The sequence below is a fragment of the Apteryx mantelli genome, chromosome 12 (genome assembly GCF_036417845.1).
Source record: "Apteryx mantelli isolate bAptMan1 chromosome 12, bAptMan1.hap1, whole genome shotgun sequence".
NCBI lineage: Eukaryota > Metazoa > Chordata > Aves > Apterygiformes > Apterygidae > Apteryx > Apteryx mantelli.
In genome coordinates, this window is record NC_089989.1 from 7953193 (window position 1) to 7979814 (window position 26622).

Below are 26622 nucleotides of genomic sequence, written 5' to 3' on the forward strand. Positions count from 1 at the left end.
TAATGAGAAGGGACACACTTTTCCTGTTCTTTGACCAATATTGCTCTTATGCACATAATAAATGAAAACTTATGAAAATGAAGCAACACAATTGCATGAGGGATTTTTTTTTTGCATTGGTGAATGAAGAATTGAGAAAATGGCACTTCAGCTTATGTAGTTCACTTATAGTCACTGCTATAGCAAGAAAAGCTCAAAAGCAGAGTTATGCCTGCAAATAGCCTATAAACAAAAACAAAAAAACACCGTAAAAATTGTAGAGCCAAAAAACGTGAAACTGATGGGGTAGTTCATGGGATATGGAAGTAGTTCACGTGACTGAATGAAGTACTTTATGTAAGGAAAAATAGTTACAGTAAGGGTTCTGCTTATTTTTAAAACTTGAATGTCTGCCATACAACAGTTTCTAAAACTAAACTATAATGGCTTTACTGTGCATATCTGTAGGTTAAATGCTTTTGATTCACATACTTTCTGGTCATTATTAATAAACACTTTACAGTTGAAAGGCTAGTACTTAAATTTTATACAGTCTGTATATTTCTCTTGGACTACCGACTGAGTGTCACAGCATTTCTGTCCATTCAGAAATCACAGTAATGCTGTGAAATAGAAATAAATAATAGAACACCTGCTTTCAGCAACAGTTCCCAAAAATAATTTTTTGTAGGAAAAATGTGTCCCAAATGACTTCTGGATTTGTTCAGCTTTTTTATCATGGCAATTATGAGAATGTGGACCGTAGAAATCATGACTAGTAAGTGCACATGAATAGCCAAAATAAAATGTGAACTTGCAGAACTGAGGAATATTACAGTGTGCTTCTGGTTCCCTTTTTAGAAAAAGAAACTGGATATATAAACTGTTTCTAATTTTAAAGGCACTGATCATATCTCTTACAGCAACTAGTATGCTGCCTGTATGCAGTATAATGCTCTGATAGCAGGAGAATATGTTATTTCTGAGCAGATGTGTGCTAGAGCATATTGTGTATACAATACTTTCATAAGGAGGTACCTATGAAAGCGAGACCAGGAGTTGTAGGCTTAAATATTAAGTTTATTTTTAATAAGTTTGTTTCTACTATTAATTAGGATTTATGTAATATTGCATATAAATCAGTCTGCCACAGAAGTATAGGATTTCACATTCTCTGTCACATCAGGAAACTTTTGCTCTTTGTGACCTCTTTGAGGCACAAGATGGACAGAATTTTACCCCGGGTCATTGACAACTCCTAGGGATAGAAGAATGTCCAGACCGAACTCTTTTTGCAGCACTATAAATGACTATTTCCCATTGTGACAAAGTCTCTACTTCCTGGTTTGTGAAAGGTTCTGAGGTGGCATTCTGTAGAGCTGTTATATCTTTCTGTGGAGAAGCTATTTTAGGACACTTTGAGGTTTTTATGGCTCCGAGCTTCTACATTTTGACTTGTGGTAATGGTGTTACAAAACCTATTGAAGTAGATGTCTAACTCTAGTCAGAAAATACCTTTTCTGGAACTCACAGAACTATTCAGAACAAATAATACTGTGGAATAAAGACTTTTTAAGCCAAATCAAAAGATGTATGGAAAAGAGTGGGACTACTTTGGGGATTTTTTATCTCCCCCTCCAAAAACCAACCCCTTACACTTCACCAAAGAAACCTCGATCAAACTCTTGTATAAAATGCTGAATGCTCTGACCTTGGGCAGCATGATTTCATCTAACATAAATACTTTAGAGTGGTGTAAGGTTCAGATCTTTCATTTAGTCTTCAAAACAAGAATTAAGAATCAGTTAAGTGTAATTGGAACTGCTGGAAGCACACTTTATAGATGCATGCATGTGGTGTCTTGTGTATGCAATTCTGATTTGTGGACTTTCCCAGCGACTGTGATGGCCGCATGTTTGAGATGGTCTTCGCTGATGAACCAAGTGATGTTTTTTGTTCTTACTCCCAGCATTATGAATATACCATGTGTAGAGAGACAGTTTAAATGTTTGATCTGGAATGCACTGCAGTAGCACCTAGGTGAAACATTCAGAGCTGAAAGGTAGGTGTTGCAAGTATTTCCCTTACTGACAGATTTTTATGCTAGTACTTTTGCTAATGGCATCTTTTATCTAATGCCACGGTTTGAATAATTCTCCTTCTGTTGAGGTATCTTCAAGCTTTTCATTTATTGGAGATATATCTATAGAAATGCCCTATTGAGTTATCTCCAGAAATGTCTCAGTCTTTTTTGATGTCTCTTGGAAGCATCTTAGCTGGAAAAAGTATGACTATCAATATCTGTCAGTGACATCTGTGCAAACTGTGGTGGGGTGCCAAGTTGGACAGAGCTTGTACTGGACCTATCTAAATCTTCTTACTGTAAGCTTAACAGAGAATATATATACACGTTCAAGCTCAGTTAGATATTAGACTAAAAGCAGAATTTGTGTCTTTTTAGGAGCTAAAGATCAGGAAAACATAGTAGGGAAAAAAACTTAACCTGTTACACACACAGCCCTTGCAGTCCTAGCTTGCCTTTGTGGATGTCACTAACTAAAGTTCAGTCTTCTCTGTTTCTAGGATGTTCTTTTTTGTGGCTTCTGAGGCCTGGCTTCCTCCTCTAAGCAGTGTGTAGGGGCTTTTGTTTTTGATTTTTTTTTTTATTATGGTGACTGACCACTAGCTAGTAGATAAATATGAGAAGGTGTGAGAAGAGGGATGTGACTCACTAGCTATGTATTCATTTGCTCGCATTCCTGCTTTCATGAATGTTGGTATGATTTTTGAATAGACTACAAAAACAAATCCTTAAACACTGCAAATTTATGATCAACCCTTAAGACAGACAATATCTTGCATCTTTTTTCAAATCAAATCTACAGTATTATTACATGACAAATGATGACTAATACAACCCTCTCACTGCTTTCTCTTTAGCATAAAAGCTATTAAGAGTTATTAAATGTTAGGATTGAACAAGACATTGGTATAGGTTGAGATTCATTTATGCACACTTAATTGAAGGCAGAAATGATCAGCAAACATCAATGTAATGAACTGTGCTAACCTTGTCAGGCTTGACTAATGAAATTCTGCCTTGTCACTAGTGGTATGTGTTAATTTCAGTGAGGTATTTGCCTACGAATAATCGTATATAAAAGACCTGAAAGCAGTACCATGCAGTCATCTTTTCATGCATATTCTCACATAACTTTGTGACTTAACTTACTAGAAACAAACAAAAAGGCTTCTAGTGTCTTATAAGAAGGCAGTTTAATGTCAAGAATGAAATCATCGGACTTGATCCCATAGGTGTATATTATCACAAGACCATCTTTCATAAAGAGAGTACAGAAAATAAGCAGACCAAAATCTGCATGTTCTGTAGAAGTGCCCAAAAGCATGCATCAGCTCTTTTATCTGCTTACAGGATCTACTGCATCCTTTCCTTTCTGTTTGATGTAACTACTTGTAGCAAGTGCGGAGGCAGATGAAAATATCACACTATAGACTTTTGACACCCTAGATATGGAATTGCTTTATAAGTGCTATAAGCTCAAACTATTTTTAATTAAGGAATGGAGCATATTTTTACATTTTACTTGTTTTTTTCGAAGTTGTTAAGACATACTTGAAAATTAGACAGTCTCTTTTCATAAGTCTCTATTTAAATATTCTCACCTATGTTTTCATACAAATCTGAAGTGCTTTCAATAAAGCTAACCTTGACTTGACAGCCACTTTCTCAAGGTTCTCAGTCCTTTTTAATAACTCAATTCTAGTGAATTCTTGCCAGTTTCTCCAGCTGCCCTTCTACCACTGCTTAAATGGTGTAGCTGCAGCCACTAGGCAGTAAGTCCACCATGAATGGATGCTGCAGACCCTGAATTTTTTTTCCTAATGGGAAAGAAAGTATTAGTATCTCCTTAGTAGGTGCTCAGTGAAAGCAGCAGTAAGCAAAAGAACAAGGCTCCTTTCTTAAAGGTTCCCTCTAATGTGTGCATGACCAGTTAAAAAAATAAATGTGAAGTATTAACAAATGTTTCAAACTGTCGTTGTTGGTACTCGTTTTTAGGAGAACTGCTGCTTCTGTGGTCTTCCGCAAGCTATATAGAATGAGAGAAGACGTTACTTGTTTTATTGCTCAAACTTTTCTTGTTTTTCAAGTTAGTCTTCATCTGAGCAGCAGGATCAAAATATTAGTGCTTCAGTGTTTTGGGACTTACTGTTAAATGTAAAAGTGTTGCTATTTAACTTTCTCACGGTTTATAGTTACAGTTTTTACATTTTACTGAATGTATCTTTGTTTTAGGCTGGATGTGAGCATGCTCACAGTGTCATCTGATGCTTTCCTCTGCATTGTGCCGTTTGTCGATGGCTCATATCAGAGTTCAGCAATGCTTATGGAGGACCTGATGCTTTCCAAGCGTTTGATCTGCTGAATAACTGCATTACCTGAGCAGCGTTATGGAAGTATTTTTCCTCTTCACTGGGTATCTCTTTTCGTTAAGACAGAACTGTCATGTTAAGATGCAAGGATTTGCTGTGTAGGAAAAATGCACCTCACTCTTCAACTTTTCCTGTGCATCCTTCTCTACATAGGTAGGAGCTGACACATCCTTTAGTGCTTTTCAGTTAACTGTTGGGTTTTAACAGCAGCATTCTTCCTTACTCTTTGCACTTCTAATGCATCTATCCTAGTGAAATCACTCGCTGCCCTAGGCTGGATTTAAATCTGCAGTGTTTTCTGTAAAAAGGGAAACAGTCCTTAGTTAATGCTGGTCTGCGGACAGCAAAAAAAATACCCCTTTCAACTCAATTGAAGATAGATAAACTGTGGCTGATAGTGGGGCTGGGGGAGTGGAATTTGGGTCAGAATTCATACTTGTAATATAATTAAACTTATTCCTAACCTTAATTACATTTTCTAAATAAAACTCATTGTGTTCATGTTTGAAGCTTATAACATGAGTTCTTCTCAACTGTTTCCTGGACCTTCTGCCACAGTGAAATTAAGTAATGGTAAGAACCTTATTTGCTGTCCAAACCTTTTCAGTCTGCTGAAGTATATGAGAATACTAATGTAAGTAGGAATGCTTCCATCTTGCCAGAAGAGAAGAGAATAGAGTTTACTGTAGCCTCTCAACATTGAGTCTGAAATATGTCTTGTGTTGTAGTTAAATACAGAAAATCAAATACTACTGATAGGTAGTATGCGTTTTGAGTTACTGAAATGAGGTTTTCTATAGGAGTTTACTTCAGTCTTAACTTAGGAATTACTGCTTCTCTGGCCAGTTACTTAACTCTTTCCCTTTAAAAATTTTAGGATTTATAAGGTTTCTTCTATGTCTGTCATCTGGACTTTGAATGATGTGAATGCTACAAGTAGGACAGTATGTTATGGCTTATGCTGTACTCATTTTGCATTCTGGCAACTTGTGCAGTGTGTTGTGATGTGCTTATATAGTAATGGTACAAAATTTTTAACATGCCTGTTTCAGCTTATAGTTTTTAAACTTTAATTTATTTCAGTTGACTAATGGTGAGCTGTTGCTATAGACAAGTGGGGAAATTAGTATTTCTTGCTATAATGTTGTGGCTCAGCTATATTTATTTTATAGAACAAACACTTGGATTGGTTCATGTAATCTAATAACAAAGTTCCTGTAGTATTCTAAGCTTCCTTAATGAATTTCGTATAAGGGATGAACTTCTAAAGCTTAATGTTTTAGCAATATTCAGAGCAATAGTATTCAAAAGAAGGTTCTGTTCTTCCAGTAATAACTGCTCATTCTGTGGGGTCATCTTGGAGAATTTGGAGAATAAGTAGTTTTGGTGACAACAGCACGAATGGGATATTTTGTGGTTAAGTCGCACTCATATCTTGGGCAAGCTTAGCAGTGAATTTGCAAGTACATTGTATATTAACTGTGCAGTTCACCCTGAGGCTATTGAACCAAAATTGTAGGCCTGATAAAAGTACCATGGGGCTAAGGGGAGAAAAAAAAATCAATGTAACTTAATAGTCAAACGAACACAATGCATAGGTCATTCAGTCCTATGAAGTTTGGTGCAAATGGCTGAAGCAAAAATAGCCCAATGACAAATGGTATAGATTTCTTGTTTTTCTCAGGCTGCTGGTTCGCAGCTGCAGCCCAGCTCCTTATACAGAGGAGTGGCTGCACAGCAAAATAAATGGTAGAGTGAAGATACCTCTCTCCATTTTGCCTTCGGGGAGCATGTCATGATGCTTGCCCGAGGGAAGTTTGCAGGAAAGCAAAACTGTCTTCAGTTCAAGGCACATCCACACAAAATACAGGCTTTCTGATGTGGTGCAACATGCACAGCCAAGTCTGTATCAAATTCAACAGATTTTCTGCTTTTGAGCCAGGAGTCAAGAATACAATTTCCCTGTCTTCAGCCTTCTCACCAGGAGTAAACAGTATTAACAAGATGAAAGATTGTGTTAATAAATGTACAAACCTGTGCACTGCACACCTTTCTGTCTGTACAGAAGTAATAAAGATCAGATGTCCTCCAAATCCTATAATCTGAAATAAGCTTGTAACATAAGTTTAGTTATATTTGGATATTTGTAATTCTCTTGAACTTATCTACTTCCATGTTAAAGCTAAAATAATTGTTTAGGACTGTACTTTCCAATCTTCTTTCATCACTAACAGGCGTGACCTTCCTAACTTTCATTTAGTTATAGCTCAATTTTAAAGTGAAGATACAGCAGAAAAGGCTTCAGCTGCCCAAGAAAGATCAAGTGTTTTTAGTTGAACCAGTACTTTGTGCTGATGTTGCCATGTGAATTACCATGACCTTGCTGCTATTGTCTCTTGCACTAGTTGGATTAAACCTATCGCTTGTGTAGAAATTACATCTTTTGATGATAACCTAACTTTTATACCTATAAAATAAGCAGAACACCAAAATGGCCAGTCTCTTGTTATCTCCCCACTACTGCAGACAAAATAAATTTTGCTGCTATACAAATGCATGAGTGCCTAGCCTTTGCTAACACCTGAAAAGCTGCTGAAGATCTGAAAAAATTAACTGTGCTGAAAATACTACTAACAACATGACATTTCAGCCGATCTAGAATTGTAACGGTCTCTCTAAATAACCGTTTGTAGAGCAGAAATGTTGTACAGCTTTCAAATGTACAGGTATGTTTTCAAGCAAAATATACTTTTCCCTATAATCTCTCCTGGCCTCAACCTCTGTTCAGCAGTGACTGAATGACGCATCTGCAATAATCATAAATGGAGACTGGACTAAGACCCTGGAATCATTATCCACAAAAGCTGCACTCCACGAGGAGAGGTTAGTTTGTGAACTCGTTGTGCAGGTAGCAGTGGGCCATCAAAATTTCATAAACTAAAGACTAGTCGAATGGTGACAGTTGATTTATTGTAAAACAAAAAGGAATCTTAAACTTCACTATGTATATGTTTGATCTTTGAGCTTAGCTACTTCAGTATGAGTGCAATGTCACCGCTTTTGTAATGCTCAGAGCCGCATAAAAATGGGCTGTCAACGGATGAGCATCTGAAAGGATGCTTCTTCCCCCAGTTCTGCAGCTAGTGCACGTAAACTGGAGTGCTGGTTAACAAATTTGAAGGTATTGTGTTTCTTGCACATTTTCAATGTGACCGCCTAGAGGGCAAAGTCTAGTTAAGCAACTCATGTATTGAGTGCCAGACAAACATTATCATCATTTTATTAGTTTGTGCCAGTGCTACTTATTGGGCATTATTTAAATTTTGCAGTTTCAGCATTGCTAAAAATACATTAATCTGTTTATAAATGCTTTCTTTTTGACAACAGCCAAATAAGAACACATTATCATATGTTGAGCAGAAGGCACAAAGCCAGTAAGCGCTGTCTTTGAATTTGGCAAAAACTTGCTGTTTATGTTGCTGAGACTTATTATACACCTATTCTTTCTCTCCCTCCATCCCCGCTGTTTCCCTTGTAATCTTCTTCATATCAGTAATCTCCTATCTAAATATAGTATGTTAGTTTGCTGAGTAAACAGCAGCAGGCAGCATTGTGTAAATAGTGCATATTACAGAGGAAAAGACTAAAAAGTGGCAGCGAAAGGTCTGCTAAGACAGTATTCAGGGCAGGAAGTAGAGCAGCTGAGGCCTTAGAGAACATGTCCTTGTCCATAAATCAGAGGAATGAAGGCTGAGTGTGCTCGAATGCCGACACATTCGGGCTCTGTTGCAGCAGATTTCCAAAAGTTACCTAACAGTCCAGAGGTCCCCTGGCCTTTCTGGGGAGAGGGGAGGGATAAGAGTCTGCATTATTATTTCAGTAAAACCAGCAAGGGCAAGAGGAGGAAAAGGAATATATAGAAAAGAAGTAAAATTATCGCACAAGCTAGCAGCAGGCTGTGTGCTTAACCTCTCAGCTGTGCCGTCTGCTTACAATGTCAAATGAACAAAGAGGGATGCAGGTAGTGGGAGCCATGGGTTGGATTCTCTGATCTAAGTTCTCATTGCTTTAATGGTGCAGATGGACCCGTATCAACATGAATCAACTTGAGAACCTGATACCAAGCTAAGTACTTGACATCCTCCTGTTCTTCAGAAGGCTTTCACTTGTGGGGTAAAAGGCTATAAAATGTTTTTTAGCAGGCAAATCTAGCCTCAAAAATATGGCACTGTGAATGTGCTCTGGCTGCAGGTGAATGAACACACACACAATCTGCTTTCATTCAAGTAGTACGCTTATGGTGTCACCTGCTTTCAAGAGGAGCTCTAAATCTCCAGTACATCTATTTACATCTGTTCTTTAAAATCATTCATGTAATCAAAAATCAGCTGAAATATGCTTCTGTGAACAGTGACACAAAATATGATTTAGGACTTTGGGGTTTTGGGTGTGTGTTCAACTCGAACAGTAAGCACTTGCCTAGGAACACTAGCAGTAAGAGAAAGAAAGGTTCGAGCATAGCGTGGTTAGGATGTTTGTCTTCCAACACAAAGCACTTCTATGCCACAGCTTTATGAATTTCTGGTTAATAAAAATGTTAACCACAGGGGAACAGACTTCAAACACTGGACACTGCCATTCTAACATGAATTTTGCTGAATGGCAGGAAGGATTGGAAAGAAGTGCTTTGGGGATTAGTTGTGGGGGCTCCTTTGTGAAGGGAGGGGGAAAGTGGCTGTGTTTTCTTTTTACTGCTCACAGCATTATAAATCTAAAGGCTCGTTAGTAGTGTCTAGGTCAGCATGTGGTGTTGGTGTGCTTGGTCCTAAAGAAAAGTGTGCCGTTGGGAAGAGGCAATGGAAAATACCAAACAGGGAAGTGAGAAAAACCGGAAAGGCTGATAGTGCAGGGAGCTGTTTGAGTAATGCTTACGGAGGATAAAGAAGGTATTTAAAGTAATGCTTCTAGAAGCTGTATGGATTAGTTAAAATGCTCCTTGAATGTTGTAATCATACTGAAGCTTGCTTTTTTGAGGGAGTAATTTTAAACCAAAACAAAACAAACAACAAAAACCCCCACATTTTTCAGAAGGTAAAAATTAAACTGTGTTGCTGCATCTCATGTCAAAATCGCTTCAAGAAATTTTAACCTTAAGATTAGATGATAATTGGTATGAGCATTTTGTTTCGGGGATGGTTCATTCAATAATAACTGCTGGTTTTAGGACAGATGGAGTCTGACTAATAGCAAGAAAACCATTAGCTGTAAGTATAGCCATTATAATTGACACTGAGACCTCCAGGCATCTAAAAAGAACCCAAGATCCTGAGTATGGGATTTTTTTTTTTTTCTTACAGTATGGCATGTTTTAATTTCTGTATGCAAAGACTTAATAGTTACAAATTACAGTGCTGCTTCTAAGATTTAACTGAATAGACTAGATCAATCATAAACAAATTTAAGACTTGAGTTCCATCCTTGCTAATGCCTTCTGTCTAATGATTTATAGTACTACAGTTTATACTTGTTTCTCATATCTTTTTAGGTTTTCTGATTTAGTCTTAATCTAAGAAAAGGCTTATATCAATGGCAACAAAAACTCAGGTTGCAACTGATATACCCCTATGTCCGCTGAAATCAGGTTGACCTCAGTGGTGGAATAACATGCACAGAAGTTGGTGCAGACTAATATGTAACATCAGGACTTAAGCATCTACCAGAAATGATCTGGAAAGTGTCAACACTTGAGTGCCAACGCATCTCCCAAATGCAAGCCATAGCTAGACCACAGGGAGCAAGTTTTGTTTTCAAATGTTTTAGGCTGTCTTTGTATCAGTAGTATCCAAGATAAGACTAGTTTAGTCTATGAGGCTAATTCATAGGTTAAATATCTTACTATTTTAATACTTTTTCTTACGTATGAGTGTGAAATATAGCTTGAAAGCACCACTTTTTTTATGGCTTTGCCATTTTAGTGATAAATCGCACAGACTTTTAATAAGAATTTGTGTGGGAGATTTAATGTGCAGATTTCTGCTTTGAAATAGGATTTAAGTCCATCTTAAACCATCAGAAGATGTTAAGTAAGACATACATACTAGTTTATGGATAAAACTTGCTATTTAAGTAGCATAGGGAAGTTTCATGGTGGATTTTGATTTGTAGTTATTGTTGGATCAATGACTGAATGAATTCCTGGGATGGAAGGCTGACATCATCCATGACCCAAAAGCTTTATTTGTTTTTCTTCCTTATGCAATAAACATTGTGAGATCTTGTGTTATATAAAAGATAAGTGTATAGATGTGCTGGCATCCAAAGCCTGAGGATTAAAGACATAAATTCCATGGGAAGAAAATCGTTCGTTCTTATTGAAGACTTCTTTGCTCACTCTTCCTCTAAATAATCCAAGTGCATGCCTAAAATAAATTTTGACAACAACTGTATGTAGAGAATCTTATTAAGGTCTCAGCCCCCCTGCTGCAGGGGGAAAAGTGGAATTAGCTCACTTGTGTAATAGTTAATGATGTAATAAGAATTAGCTGTTGTTCAGAGATTTGAAGCAGATGCACCATTTCAGTTTTTATAGTATCGATTGTTTTGTTATAAGCAATTCCAGATTACAAACAGTTGACCATTAAGCAAAAACAGGTAAAATGGTCTTGGATCGTAAAACTAAGATATTTTAATCAGTTGTTTTCAGATTCAATTACTTATTGTTCTGACGCTAACTTTAAGAGTGCCCCCTTGCTCAAAGTGAAATACTTACTTTCCTTCCATATGGCTATTTGGCAGTGTTCTTTCTTAGATCAGAAATTGGCTTCACTACAGGTTCTAATTGCTTAATCTCGTGAGATGGGTAGTGGTGCTGGACTTTGATGTAAAGCAAGTGGAAACTCAGAGCCTCTTTTGCGCAGCGCAGCATTGCTCTAGAGGCATAAGTTTCACTAAACCCTATCTGCCACCTGCTGCAGAGAAGGATAATACAAAACGTTTGTAAATGAAGCTTTTCTTGTGTTCTGCTTGGCTATATTTTGGGAAGGCAAAATATTCTACAGATCACTTTCTGTTCTACTCTGTAGTATATGGAAAGAGACTGCAGTCTGGATGAGTTTGTCTAGAGGACTATAACTACCTAGAAATGGTGGAGTTCTTATGGCATACGCCCAGTTGCTTTGGGGGAACATGAGAGAGATTGCCTCTTAATTTTCCCCTCTCATTTAATTGCTTTCTCTTCCTGAGACAGGCAGCAAACACTTTGGTATAGGAAAAGTAAATATATTTTTCAGTTACTTTGTGTTTAGACCACTGCTCGATCAGTCTGCTGCATGCAACTTCATTAACGTGCACCAAGAAATGGCATCTCCCCTCTCCCCGCTGTAACATGAGCAATTGGGTGTGAAGGGTAGCAGTATTTCTCAAGTTAGCTGGAAGTGCTGTGAGGTAGTCGCGGCTGTACACTGAGCAACTCTTATATATGCATTTAACAATGTTTTGTTAACTGGGTGCTGAAAGCTATTCCAGGTGGTGGGGTGATGTAGCATCTGCCCAACGTGGCTGTTTGCATGCTGGAGGAAGAACTGTTTCTGTGCCTCTTGCTGAGCAAGCAGATGGTGTCGCTAACCTTGATATAAAGCACACAGCACAGACTGGAGGGGGTTGCTTTTTAAGAAAACATGTGGGGCTTTGTACCCTGTCCATTGTGTCAAACTATTTTCAGATGTTAGAGGAAAAAAAAATCTAGGTTGCTATAAAACGTGTCATAAGTGACCAAGGTGATGGAGGGGATAAGCTCAGTCCAAATGCTAGCTAGCCTGAAGCTCAGTAGCATATGCAGCAGAGGATGGCTGGGCAATGAAATCAGTCTGATTTCTTCATGAACTTGTCATCAGAGATCCCTGAGAGAGTGTTTGGAAGAGGCACTTCCTGGGCAGTACTGACTGCAGACAGTCCAGAAATAGATATAACAAGCTCTGAGGGGACCGTATGCCAGTGGCTATGTTTGTATAGTATTTATCATGGATTATAACTTATCTATAGGAGATCAGCTTTTGACTTGACTTATCAGATGCTGTGAGTGTGGGGCTGTGAAACTGTATTAAAGCCCTGTCTACTTGTGGGATCTTAAAAGTGGGTTGTAAATTCTGATTTTTGGGTTTTCTACTCTGCCATATAAAGTGGAATTTTGATGCATCCTGAGCTTGTCATCTTAGACAGTTTTACAAGTGCTTTTACTACTCTCTAGCTATTCTGTTTTTACAGAATGTTGCAATAATTGTAATTCCTGCCCAAATAAACTGTCTGCTAAGTTCTGAATTGTTGCAGGAGCAGTTGCATACATCAGTCTATATAATATGCCTTGTTGTTTATAAACAGGGTCATTTTGAACATGGTTGAGCCGAAGACTTGTTAAAATCTTTTGAGTGAGCAAGAGCCCCTGAATGAGCTCTGCCTCTGAAGTTATGCTTTTTCTGGGTTTAAGGCCCTACTCTCATCTAAATTCACAAGAGACTTGAATATGAATCTCTTACATTCCCAATTTGAGTGGCTTTTCCGTCTCGTACTTTTCTGAAAGACTTCAAAATTGTCATGTTCCTGTAAATTGCTTTCAATTTTTATGAACTGACAACTTCCCACCAAGAATGTTTTGTTGGAAATTACCAACTAACTCAGTAACTGGAAGCCAAGGTACTTTGCTAGTAATTTGCCTACTTGGTGCATTTACAGGAAGATAATGATGACTTATCCCTTGGGTATGAGCAGAGCAAAAGATAATATTAAGACGCTTTTGTAACTCAGTGAGCTGTCTTTTAAAATCTCCAGTTTTCAAAGGTGTGGGCTGACAGATGGAGGGTGATGGCAATACTTAATTTAAACTTAAACAAAAATTATTCAAGATTTTAAGTCATCTTGTTTGTTTCCTGTCTCGTGTAAATCTTAAGCAGTAATGTGCTTTGTCTTTGCTTTTTGTTTCAAGGTTCGTTATGATAGTACCTGTTTGTCCCGGTCTCTGCTTGAAATGGAATTACAGTAAATATTGCTATTAGCCAAGTCATTTCTGCCTCTGATTATCCCAATCATAAACAGGATTTGTTTGCTATAGTTCCCACTGAAAGTGTGGTTTCCTGGATCTGGAAGAACCAAACTTGTGCTTCAGTGGGGCATGCAAGTTAGTACTTAGCTCTGCTCCAAAAGGTGATGGAATATTGGAACCAAGCAAGAGATGGCAGGAGAAATCTTGAGAAAGTTTCACGTCAGTCATTATTGATATATTTTGGTTGTATCCATTGACTATGTTCTGTTTAAAATACTGCAGCATGGAAGATATAATAGATATTATACTCACCCCTTCCTTTAAGTTTGCAAAGTAGTGCAATATAGGACCTGAGATTTTTTTTGCACACTCTCACCCTTGTTTCAGTAGTGACCGTATCCTTGGTTTTTTTCCAGGTGAAAAGGAGAGCATAATCCAGAACCTAGCACAGGCTTGCAGCCTGAGCAGAAATGCCAAATATTGATCCAAAAAACCTTGCTTTTAAAAAATGCCTAAAGAATCTAGTGCTCTCAAACTTAGGTTTCTCGTTTTCTTTTGTTTTTCTTGGCAGTGTGTTCATTCAGCCCTGCAAATAAAATTACTCATTCCACAGGTAAAACAGAGACTATCTCTGAATAACTCCTTGGAATTTACTTGAGTGAATCTTAGCCTGGAGGATGCATGCTTAGCAGTTCTAAAATTTAGCAAGTTTTTTTTTCCATGTTTAGCTATTCTGAAAACAGTTGCTCAGCTGCAAAGCACGTAACTTCAGAGAGCCATTGATGATCACCTTTGTGCAGCTCGACTCAACATGATGAAAAACACGTTGTAAATGCCCAGTCTTTACTTGCCACTTTGGCTTGCTTAACAACACCTTTATTAAAGTACTGCTTGGATTTTAGTGATAAGAATAGTGAGTTAGTGAAAAGGTGCTCCAGGATGATTGACTGCTGCTTCTCACGAGCCCAGAAGGCTGCAAGCGCTCCAAGGCTCGCTGCCCGTTTAGGTACGGGCGCCGCTGCCTGCGCCGCCTGCTGCTCTTGTGATCCTAGTCAGGAGGAGGAACAGGAGACTAAGGAGTTAAAAATCCAGTTGTCTCAGCTATATTTGAAAACTTGATAGTACAAGCAATTACATATAATATTTTTTATAACTGTAAGGTGTATGTTCTCCAAGATGTAATTTTCTGAAAACTGAGTGTGGGAAGGTGTCAGTTCAAACGTATTTTATTCATTAATTATTTTATTACTCATGGTGATGCATAGGTGAGTTCATTTCTCCTCCTCCCCTTGTGTTCAAGTAACTTTCAGGGATAAGGTAATCATGTAGAAAATGCTTTAAAGTTGCCTTTTGTCTACCAGAACATGTGTGCGTATCTAAAACTGAGCAGCTTAGAGTGACCAGATAGACAGGTTCCAAACGTGTCAGTGGAAACACAAGAGACTCATGAATTAACCTGGTGGCAGCATTGAATTAAGTTGCAGCCTGATACTAGAATTTAGCCTGTACCAGACTCTCACCTCTGTTCTGCTTCATCGGAATGTGTTAGAAGGTGACACGGCATGGATGGCGACAGGTTGTCAGACTGCATGTGGCATTAGCGCAGGCTGTCAGGGCGGAAATACAGAACGCTTCTGTAATCTCTGAGGTCTTGTGCATGTGCTTATACATTGAAATGTTTTGAATAAAACGAAGTAACGTATCATTAGCCATTCAGTATCAGATCCTGTCTTTTCTTTTAAATATTCGAGAGCCCTTCTGTGTGTGAATTTGTGGGATTGTTTTTCTATTCCTTGTTGTTTTTATAAAATCTTGTCAATATGCAGTAAAGTAAATCTTGTGATATCAATAATGATGCATGGTAATATCAGTAACACAAGTCATCAGAAATCTTACAAAGGTCAAGATTGTTCTTTTTAGATACTGTACTGGCATACAAAATGCTATAGTATGTTTATATAGTGGCGAAAGATCCTGTTAATTGTGAATTGTTCTTAAATGAAGGATGGTGATAATTCTTCATCACTTCAAGTAACAAGACAACTGTAAGAATTTTAGAAAGCTTTTCTGAAAGGTAGTTTATGCTCCACAATGGATCTTGAGTTCCCTCCTCTCCTGGATGCTCCAAATTCAGAGGCTATGCAATACGAGTACTTACTGCGTTTTGCTTCTAGGCAGAAGTTGATTCATCTTGCTCTGGGCAGTAGAATTTGCCAGTGCACTGAATTCCCTTGTTCTGTTTTAAAGTATCTTTATGGTATTAGTTGTCAGTATCCTTGACCAATATTCTTCTTTGTGGCTATATGTGGCCACCTTTCTGTAGCCTACACCCAGTCCATTGAACTACAGCCTTAAAGGTTCCCGATGTCAAAGTATCCTATCTGACAAGAGACTTTCTAACTTCATCCATTGTATTTTTTCCTTCTTTTCTTTCAGACTGTGCTTCTAAAAGATTTCCTTGAGCTTGAAGAAAATCAAGATAATGTTAGAATGTGTAATGGTGGGGGGGGGGGGAAGGGACAAGAGTCTTCAGCACCTGTTTCTCTGAGAGATCCTGACTAGGTTTTCATTTCCTGGCATGAGAGTTAAGAAACTTCTGTTAGCCATAGCTCTTTCTGCTGCTGCCAGCATACTGTGCAAATTGTCACAGGAGATGAAGTCATTCTAATTTAAAAAGAAGAAAAAATCAGTCTCTTTTCAGCTGTGAGCTAGAGAAGACATGGAATATTTAGCATTGCATGTGTTAAAGCATTACCCTTGCCTTTAGTTCTAAGGAGGCAACTTTGGTCCTAGCCTATCACTACTTCAGTGCTAGAGTTTGCAAACATTAGTTTGCTTGACAGAATTTTCTTAAGCGTAACTGCAACTTTTTTTTTAAATTAAACTGAAATCCAGGTGTTCTTATCATGTGAGCCCTTAATGACTGGCCTGAATTATCAGCAGAACTTTTCAGGCTCCTGAGACAGACCACTACCATTAATGCAGAGAGCCTAAGTGATGAGGTGGAATCTCTTATCTTCTAGAAAGAGCAGGTTTTCCTAGAGAAGCGGTGTAAGGCCAGGTGGGGACTCTGACAACAGAGGAATCCGGGACCTTTGTTTCTAGAACAGATCCAACCTTCTGCCTTAGTTTGTCTGTACTTGTAGCTCCTGGTCCTCTTTTGTAGTGTTTTATCATTTTCCTCATTGGTCTATCCTGCTACCTATTTTAAATTGATAACCAACTATGCATACACAGAGTTTGTCTCCTGCCTTCTGCCATGCCATCTAAGTAGAGAAATCAAGAAACTTCAAGGCCTCAGCTAGTAAACTCTACCTAGTCTCATATTTTCGCAGGGATGGTGAAGCCATATAGTAGACACCACAGCAGTCTGTCTGGTAATTTTTAAACTGTGCTTTTCATTGTAGTCTCCGCCTATAGTCTTTTAAAGATTTGAATGGGCACTTGGTTTGTGTGAAGTACAAACACTTCAGCATGGAACTTCTCTCCTGAAAGTAGGAAAGTATTGTGTATAACTTATTTTTGTAAAAGCAGGCAGATTTCTGAAACTTTCTAAGCTGGTTTGGCCTGAGGCAGACAGCAAGCATGGAAAACCTCAGCCAGCCCCCGAAGAGTTGGAGGCATTGTATGTTGGGTTAGATGCCCCACCTGGCTCTGAATGAAACGCTGGCCTGCATGTCTGGAGCTATACCAAGATGCTGGCTGAAGCCCAAGAAGCAGCATAGCCGCATTATCCCTGGTTCAGGAGATGTTTCATGGCGTGCTGAGGTATCTGTGTTCAGTGCTGTAAACTCACCCGGTGAAGCTTGGGAACATGTTTATAAACGACAAAGTCTGCAACAGAAAGTGGCAGACTTGTGTTTTGCAGCACCAGTGCAAGATTTGAGGACAGGTTTTAATATGCATTTGTCTTGCTCCTGAAGACATAGGAGTGATCACTAATAAGCTTCATCTGGCTCTTTGATCTGGACCTGGATGCGGATGTTGAAACAAATGTATTTGCAATAATCTGAATTGCTTCATTCTTTTATCTCTCACTGATTATTGAGGAATTCTGGTAGTATCTCATGCCCTGCTGTACTAATATACACAAAGTTAAGATATGGTAGCTGATTTGTGCAGGCACCATCATGGCTCTGCAGTAGGCAAATAAAAATCTATGTCAAAAGACAGATGTTTAATGCCCTTTACAAGTTCGTACTCATCACCTTTTTATTTGAGTTGCTATGAAGGGTTTGACATGGAAAGTGTGTTTTGAGGTTTGGTTGTTGTGGAAACTCCTGCTTTGATTTATACACTCGATTCCTTTTTCTCAGCTTTACCTTGCAGATCTACTGATTGTATTTAAGGTTTCAATTAGCACTGAGGCTGCATTGACTTGGGGTGAGGAAGGAACAGAATTGGGCAAATGGCTGCATGTATTTTGTTATGGGTTTTTTTACTTGTGGAATGTTGGAAGTATTATGTTTGTTTCACTTCAGAGGAGGAAACTGTTGATATGTATGATATCAAACCCCATTTCCTCATTCTAAAAAAGAAAATGAGGGGAAGAGCTTTTGTTTCAGTTTTCATTGATTAAAATTATCTAACTTTGAGAAAAATATGGCCTTTAAGAGCGTCTATAATGTAGTATATTTGTTTCGCATTTGGCATAATTGTGAGAATCAGGTAAGTGTGAGTTCTTAAATTTTTTAGATGACTTCTGTTTGCAAACTGTATCCCTTTCTAAGTAGTGCCTGATAAGTCTGGGGGTTAGATTACTAGATGTATTTGTCTTTGACTCTTTCAACTAAAGACTGAAGAAAGGCTAAAGAGGTAAAAGCTAATCTGCTTCTAGAATAATGTCAGAGGCTGGTGTTCATTTACAACATAAATCTTTGTTACTGCATGTTTACAGAAGATCTTTATGAGGATTCACAGAATGACAGCATATATTTAATTGACCTCAACTGTTACCCTTTTTTTTAAACTTCTAAGAGATTTATTCTAAGTAGACTTTTTTAATGGTTAATTAATAGGGGAAGTATAAAAAGCCTTAGAAAAAGCAAGTGAAATGCAAAGGGAGAGAAATGCATAAGGAAATCTACCATTTTTAGACTAGCTGGCTTATAAATGCTAAAAGTAATAATGTCCTGACTATCTGTGTGTTAATTTACAGGTCTGAAGGTGAAAGTTCAAGAAGCCTCAGGTATGTGTTCGGTGTCATTCCTTGTTTGTCATGCTGTCCTCCTTCTAAGAAAATGTTTTCTTTATTTAAAAAGTGCTGTTTTATTTAAAAGCACAAAATAGAAGCAATGGCTTTTAAAGAAATGTGGTTTTAATCTGGTTCTGCTTAGCATGCCGTTTGCATTTTGTATAAAGGATCTTCTACACTGGATAAGTCTAGTAATAGATAAGATGGCATTTCCTGAACTTTTCTGTCTGCAGTATGGTTTAAGACTTGTATCTTACGGTTTTTCAATTTCTTAACAAAATTAAGCCTGATAACTGCTTAAAGTTAGTTTCTGGGGTTTTCAATCAAAATGCATACCAAATGGTCTTTTGTACTGGCAAAGGAGTGAGCCGGCCGTCATTCCTGTGGCGCATCACAGCGGAAGCAGCACCTGCGTTGGGGCGGAAGTCCACGTGCTTGTTCTAGCTTTCTTGGTAGAATCCCCACTTCTTTCCCTGATGTAGAAAACCTTCCTTTGCTATTACAATACTGCTGATGCACTGGGAAGATTCTGATGATTTAGCGAATTTAATGTAATTATCAGATACTTCTCTTCTGTAACTTATGCATTTAATATTTTATACTTGTTGGGATTTTTTTTGAACCTACCTTTTTGAAAACATGTCTGAGTCAGACTTGTAGAACTCCTAATAGTGCTTTAAACATGACTGAAAATTTAAAACTACACACATGAATCTGAAGGTGTTGCGTATGCATTAGACCCTTACAGTTAAGTAGATGCCTTGATTCATGAGGAGTACAGCCATTGATTAATGATAACAAAGTCCAAAATATCAGGATTAATACTCTGCAGTTTGCTATTTTCAGAGTTGTCAGGACTTTTCATCTGTTGACATTTTAAATTTCCTTTATTAAAAAAAAAAAAAAGCTATCACCTACAGTAGTAAAGTCCAGTTCTTACCTACTGGTATGCAAACTGTCCACAAAAATAGGTGAATTGCAGAATAATCGATCCAAATCAGGAAAAATGAAAGCTTGTAGGAAATGATCAAAGATGTTCTGAAAGTAAAGTTTTTCTCTTGCCACAGAAATCAAAATTGGTATGGAATTACCTCCAAGTGAAGGGTGTGCAGAAGGTGGTAGCATATGCTTAATATACAGTAACAGAACTGGACAAAACCATGAGCTGCTATAGTTCAGAGTAAGACACCTGTGTTTTATTTGCTGGTTTTTTAACTCTTAGAGTTGCCAATATGCTTATAAGCTATGGAAGGAATAATGTTTATCAGTTGGAAATCAAAAATATGTCCATTAATATGTGAATTTATGGAAATACCTGAGGTCCCATTTCAACCTATAATACTCTTTCTCATTTTGACCTGTTTTGCATCTGAACATGAGGAAATACTTTTTCACTGTGAGGGTGACAGTGCACTGGAACAGGTTGCCCAGAGAGGTTGTGGAGTCTCCTTCTCTGGAGATATTCAAAACCCGCCTGGATGCAATCCTGTGCAATGTGCTCTAGGTGACCCTGCTTGAGCAGGGGGTTTGGACTAGATCTCCAGAGGTCCCTTCCAACCTCAGCGATTCTGTGATTCTGTGAACCTCCTGTAGGATTTGGTTATTTGAACAGTGCGTGGCACTGCTGCTGTTGCTGCACTGTGTTTGGGAACAGTGGAGTTGACCTATTAGAGACCGTATTTGGAGGTATTTTAGAGCAGATTGTGTAAGCACAGCTGAAAGCTGCTTTGGAGCTGGTTTGAGCGTTACCTAAAAAAATCTTAGTAGAGCTCTACCACTGCCCAGCCCGTGGTGCTAGCGCACATCTTGAGGAACTAGGGCTGGGGGCAGGCACAGCGCAAAACACAGGAGATGTGATGGTGGGTTTTTCCTCCTCTCTTCAGTGAGTTAACTGTGTTATTGAGCATGAGCTTGAGTTATTCCAAGGCATACTTCCGTACTTCCACAACAGCCTAAAGTTAGGCTAATGGGGAGGAATCCAGTAGCAGGCCACTCAAGCAGAGGGAGCCAAAGGGGGAATACTTTCAGCCAAGCTCTTCAGTCCTGAGCTACTCTGCTTAAGCTGTTTCCTCCGAGCAGAAGTGTAATGTCATTGAGCGCATGCTTTTATATATTTGCCTATGTCAAATCCTGGTGAGCATTTATTTGGTCACGAACAAAAACTCACTTATCTCTAGGTAGCTTCTTTGCCTTGTGGCTGGCTAACTTCATACTGTTTTCCTTTTTCTTATTTCTAGATAGATGAAACTTAATTATCTAAAATGAGGTGCTCAAGTCAGTTTAGGGGATAGTGTTTTTAAGCACTGTGGGGAGAAGAAATCATTTCTCCTGATGCAGCTAAAGGCATCTGAGCGCAAAATACTCGCACAATCAATATGCTGACCATGTCATGTCAGCGTCTTCGGCCGAGCTGAGTGGAAAGCACGAAGGGAACTGCGGCAAGGAGCTCCGGGCAGCTGGCGAGCCACATGTACTGTCCCAGCATTAACTGGACAGATACCAGGACTGCTGGACTGATTTCACTCAATATGGTTGCAGTTAATAAGCAAGAGTATTGGTTAGGGTTGTAGTGTGTTTGCCTCTTACTAGCATTAGTACATAAGATATAAATATAGCTAAATCCTGTGAGATGCAACCACTAGTTTATTTTATTTTTTTAAACTTCCTCTCTGGCAGAAGATTATTCTGAGATCAGATGGATAATGAAACTTGGCATATATTTCTCTGTCACTAGATAGCTGTATTTCATGACAGTTTAGTGGCTCCTTACATAGAAAAGAGATCTTTCTCTCCTTCCTGCTCAAATGACATGGGTATTAGAGCAACCAGTGCAGTAATTAACATTTATGTTTGCATTTCTAGCAGGTGTGTAGAGGAACAAACTGATCTCTTGAATTCAGCGTGGGTCAGAACTGAAGCCTCTGAGTGACATGGACACTAACTTGTAGAGTAGGTTTACCTTGGCAGCCAGCTCCATTTTTCCCCATTCCTATTCCCCCTTCCATCCTGTAAAACATGAGCCATCGCCATCCTCACTGAGCTTTAAGTCTTCTAGGAGGGTCTTGTGGCTGCCTCCATGAGCAGGAAGGGGAAGAAGTAGGATGCAAAAGGGAGGGCAATATCTTTTTTTTTTTTTTCTCTCCCCCCTTTCCTTTTAAAGCCTGTGACAGGCAACTGGGTTTAGCAGACCACAGAAGTCTGAAGCCAAATGTGTCTGTATGGGTGGGGTTTGGAAACCATGGGTTCAGTTTCAGTGGCTCTTGGAGCTGAGCGAGTATAATTAGGCTCTTAGCTTGAGAGTCTGGTTTTGAAATAGCTGGCTATTTTTCCATAATGGAATGGAATATCCAATACAACTTCTGTCCTAGAATTTTATACTGTTGCAGAATTGCAAAAGTTACTGCTGTGATGGATTTGTTTTCATAAGCATAAAAGTTTATCCAAAAGACGACATTTTGAAATGCCCTGAATTTCAGTAAACACTAAGTCTGACTATGCAGAGGCATGGTCGATACAGAAAAGCAATATGATTCTAGATAATATGCTGACCTGGTTAAAAAGAATAGGTGGGGAGTCATTTTGACTTTTCCATGGCTTCCTTATTGTGACTGAAAATTATGAATTATCCCTTTGTAGAAGAGATGACAAGGGATGTTGTAAAATGCATTCTGCTTATAATATCGTTGCATTATGATAAACTTGCATTGGTTTTCTCTTGGTGAATACCATGTAATTTTCAAGTGTGGGTATTTACGCTAAAGCTATAAAATAGTTTATCTTACTCTGAACATCTCAGATGTAATGAATACATAGCCAGTGAGCTGCGATGGTTCTTTTTAATTAGCTATCTTTGTTTGTATGTTTTCAGTAGAAAATGCAATTTGTTTAACAGACAATTTTAATGTTTAGTAGTATGATTTGACAGCTACAGATGAGCAAACCTCTGAAACTTGCATAGAAACAGTACTTGTACTCTGGCTCTCGTTCTTTCCCTTTTTTCCTTCCTCTAAGCGGTTGATAGCCCTATGTCCCATGGTGGCTCCAAGACCTAAGATTTCATTAACCACCTGCCTAGGTATTCCTTGCTGCTTTTTCTACCAGTAAAATAGGCGAGCTGTGAGGTACGTTTTGGCTGACTGTGGCTGCTCACCCCAGTTCCTCGGTGCCGCTCCTGGTATCGCACCGTTGCTGCCGCTTGGGTCGGTTGTCAGCAGTGTAGAGCCCCTCAGACCCGAGCTGCTGTCGCAAAAGGCTGTCGCAGCAGCCCTCCTCTGCAGAGTACGTTGTCAGTGGGACCACAGGGTCTGACCTGTCCTCTTTAAGTATTTTTTTGTTCCTTCTCAGCTGTGTGCTTTGTAAAAGAGAAACAAAACGTGAAATGGGGTGGACTGTAAGTAACAAATACTGCAAAAAAGCAAGTGGTTCTGGTGGCTCATGAGCTGTGGCAGATGCAACGCTACTGCCAAAGCAGTGTGGTGGGCTGTGAATACCCACGTAATTTAAGAAATAGTCAAAGAAAGAGGGGAGATCCTAGAGGAGAGTAACAAATAGGGCTGTTTAAGTATTAGTTATGGAGAAAAATTCAGCCAAATGGTTTAATTTAATAGAAAGAAAAGTCTAAATGAGACTAATTGTTGTCAATGCATAAAAGGATGGAAGACAAAGTTATCTGTGTTGAGGGTCATACAAAAAAAAGGCTTAAATTTTTGTGAAGATGTAGATTAAATTAAGTGGAAAAATAATATTTTAATTTGCTTTAGAGTAAGAAAGGATCGTGAAATACCAGCCTGATTCTGTGCTGAGTGGAGAGTGGGAGGAATGGCTGTTAAGCAGACCTTGACAAACTTCAGTAATTGAGCCAAAGAGAACGTCTGGCAGGAAGCAGAGGTGGTTTTCTCCCCCCCCCCCCTTTTTTTTTTCTTTTTTTCTTTTTAATATGATCTATTTTAACTGTGTGACTCAACCTCTTCTCTGATAACCTGCAAAGTACAAGTTTGGGGGAAATAGACTTACAGTCCTATAAAAACTAATTTTCAAGGTTCTGTATATTGCTTTGCGATCTAAATGATTCAGTGGCTACATGTAAAGAAGGCTGTTTCTGGCTGCTTTAATTGTTGCATAAAGGCTTTCCTGTAGTCTTTTGCAGTCCTAAAACAAAAAATGTATAAAGTCATCATTTGATACTAAAAATAATAAAAAACTGTTAGTTTTCCTTACAGGTTTCTACATAAAGCTCAGGCTGACCCTCTGCAGTAGAGTGGAGTATGAGTTGCAACATGTTAATTTAAGTGGCAGTTTTATTACTGCTAAGAGAAATAAAATATACAGAAACTGTTTCTAATAGCTGAGGTGACTGCAGTTTCCAACAGCTTTAAAATTACATAATCATATTAATTTGAATTAAAAAGAAAAGTGGATAGCAGTACATATGCATCGGAACTGTTATTCACATCATCTGTAATAGTTAACTCTGCTTATGATGCTAAAAATTATATATATATTTTCCCCCTAAAACAGTGAAAAATCTACTTTTACAGAATAACATGAATGAGTGAAAATTGAAAAATGTGGGAAACAAGATTGGGAGTACCTATTCATATTTCTTTTCAAAATGATCTGTCATCCTGTGCAATTTGGAATCACGTCAGAAGTGTGCTGTATGTACCATGTCTGCAGGAGGTACTGTGGTTTAAAGTCATAGCACAGAGTGCTCTACTCAGCAACCTAGAGAGCTGACCAAGAATGGAAACCACAAACAAATAATGTGGGCAGTTCATCCTGTATACTGCATACCACATGCTCTTTGTGTGTGTATGTGTACTCTAACAAATATTTAGGAACTGACTGACTTCATTGGGATAATTAGCTTCAATCATCCCTTCGTGCTTCAGTTTTGGTCTGCGAGTCATTACATTAGGTGCCCACATAATCGCTGAGGCTACTAAGGAAGACACTTTAGCTGATACAGAGCAATTCTTTTGGTGAAAAGATGGTTGTGGTTAGGTAGTAACACAATGTTGGAGTTCATTTCTGTGATTAGAGCCCCAGTCCCATGGAGACTACATGCAGCAGAGCTGAAATGAAGTCCGACTGGAGGGGATAGCAGGCGAAGGGAATTACCTGAAGTTAAGGGGCCAGGGACACAGCAAAGAGCAGGCTTGACTTCTGGTCCAGTGTCTTACCCCGCAGACACAGATAGCGGCTTGGACAGTATTTGGAAGATGCTTGCTAAGCTGCAGGAGGACAAGGTGGTGCTGTTTCATGCAGCCAGGTTAACTAGAGCTTTGCATCATGGTCTTAGTGCAGCAACATATCAGAAACCATCCTGGGGCCTTCCCCTTCTGCCCTGCTGTGCTCGGCATACTGCAAGTCACCTGATTTCCTTAGGGGTTTTTGAACAGTTAGAGTGCAGAACATGGACATGTATTTGCTCTAGTTGACTGGGAGTCATGATTTGAACTCTGTAATGTGTTTTTCACAAATATATGTTTTGCTTCATATTCAGTTTGCTCTCTGCTCTTGTAAGTGCAATGTATTCCCAGTTGCAAAGCTTTTTCCTCAAGTGTAATTGTATTCAGAAAAACAACTTGGCAATGTCAGCAGTGGCATTTTAGGCACTTGAGTTTTGGGAAAGGGAATGTAGAAATGGATTCTAAACTGCAATGAGACCTTCAAGATTTCCTGGTGGTGCTGAGTGCCTTAATTTTTTTAAGTGCCCAATTTGAGGTGTTTTAAAACTTTGATTTTCGGTGTTGACTGCGTACCTCAACAATTGGTGTGTTTAGCAATTCATATATGTAATTTGAAACAGAATTACTAGTACATTTCAAAAACGCTTGCCAGTCCAGTGCTGCTAGTTAATCAGAGTGTCATTGAGCACTGAGTGGCTAAAATAGATGTTTTAAGCAGTCAAATTTAACGACTTTGTTAATATAAGTGAGGAGCATACACTGTACTTCACACATCCCTTATTGCTTTTGGGCATCCTCTGTTGCAAGAAGAAATGTCAAAGCAGAAATCTACTAGAATCAAACTAGTTAACTGAGTATTAGTTCTCGGGCAATACAGCCAAAACCACAACTGCCTCAAAGTGTGATGTGTGTCTGCATGGTAATACTAGAGGAAGGTTGTTGGGGAAGCTCTTTGGCCTGACAATCTTCAGAAGATGACCATGATCCATGAGTATTCTGTACTTCATATGGTAAGATTTTCATTTTTCTGGATGTTTTTTCAGCGTACTAAAGAATCTGTGGATATAATGCTTCATGACTCAAAAGCTTCAGCTACTGTAAATGATTGCTTACAATCACAGCCATGACATCAATTATGTTTTGGGCCAAAAGCTTTTGCGTGAACTGAGGATTTTTTTCCCCTTATTACTGTTTTCCATACATTTAGTTGACAAAGAAATATAATAGCATGGAGTTAAAAGGTGAATTAATAGGAAAAAGGGCTGAAAATAGATATCTATTTTTTATAATAGCTGTGTAAACAAGTATGTTTCCAATTTAATGAAGCTTTCAGCTCAAGTAATGTATGATACTAGTATTTTGACTTGTGAGTTGCTGAGATTCATATTTTCTACTGAAAAGTGGAATTGTTTCTTGCTAAAATCAGATACCATCCAGGTGGATAAACTAGCATATGCAAGCATTTTGCCTAAAATTATTTCCACTGGAAATAGACAGCTGTAATTTATGCAAGTTTCTAAATGCTTATTGTGCTCAATAGAATTCTCTTGTCAGGCTGGCAGTTGTTGAATTTGCAATCTTGAAGAAAAGACAAAGCTCTGTAAGTGGTTTCACATTAATTCAATGCAGCTAATTTTTATGCTCAGTTCTTGCAGGAGTTGTTCTTGTTCGCAAGTAGTCCCATTGGTTACAATGTAAGATAAGGCTTGCTTATTGAGCAACATGTGTGCACAACTTAATTCGTAAGTTGAGTGCTCGTAATGCCACAGGAT

The 26622-nt window shown here is 38.5% G+C and overlaps 1 protein-coding gene across 1 annotated transcript in view; it reads left to right on the forward strand.

Annotated features, from left to right (window-relative positions):
• The window catches only part of IQSEC1 (IQ motif and Sec7 domain ArfGEF 1), a 379636-nt gene that overhangs the window by 74484 nt on the left and 278530 nt on the right, over positions 1 to 26622 (forward strand). The window contains exon 4 of the mRNA XM_067303830.1: positions 18624 to 18653. Within this exon, the coding sequence (XP_067159931.1) occupies positions 18624 to 18653 (30 nt within the window). The remainder of the gene's footprint in view (positions 1 to 18623; positions 18654 to 26622) is intronic.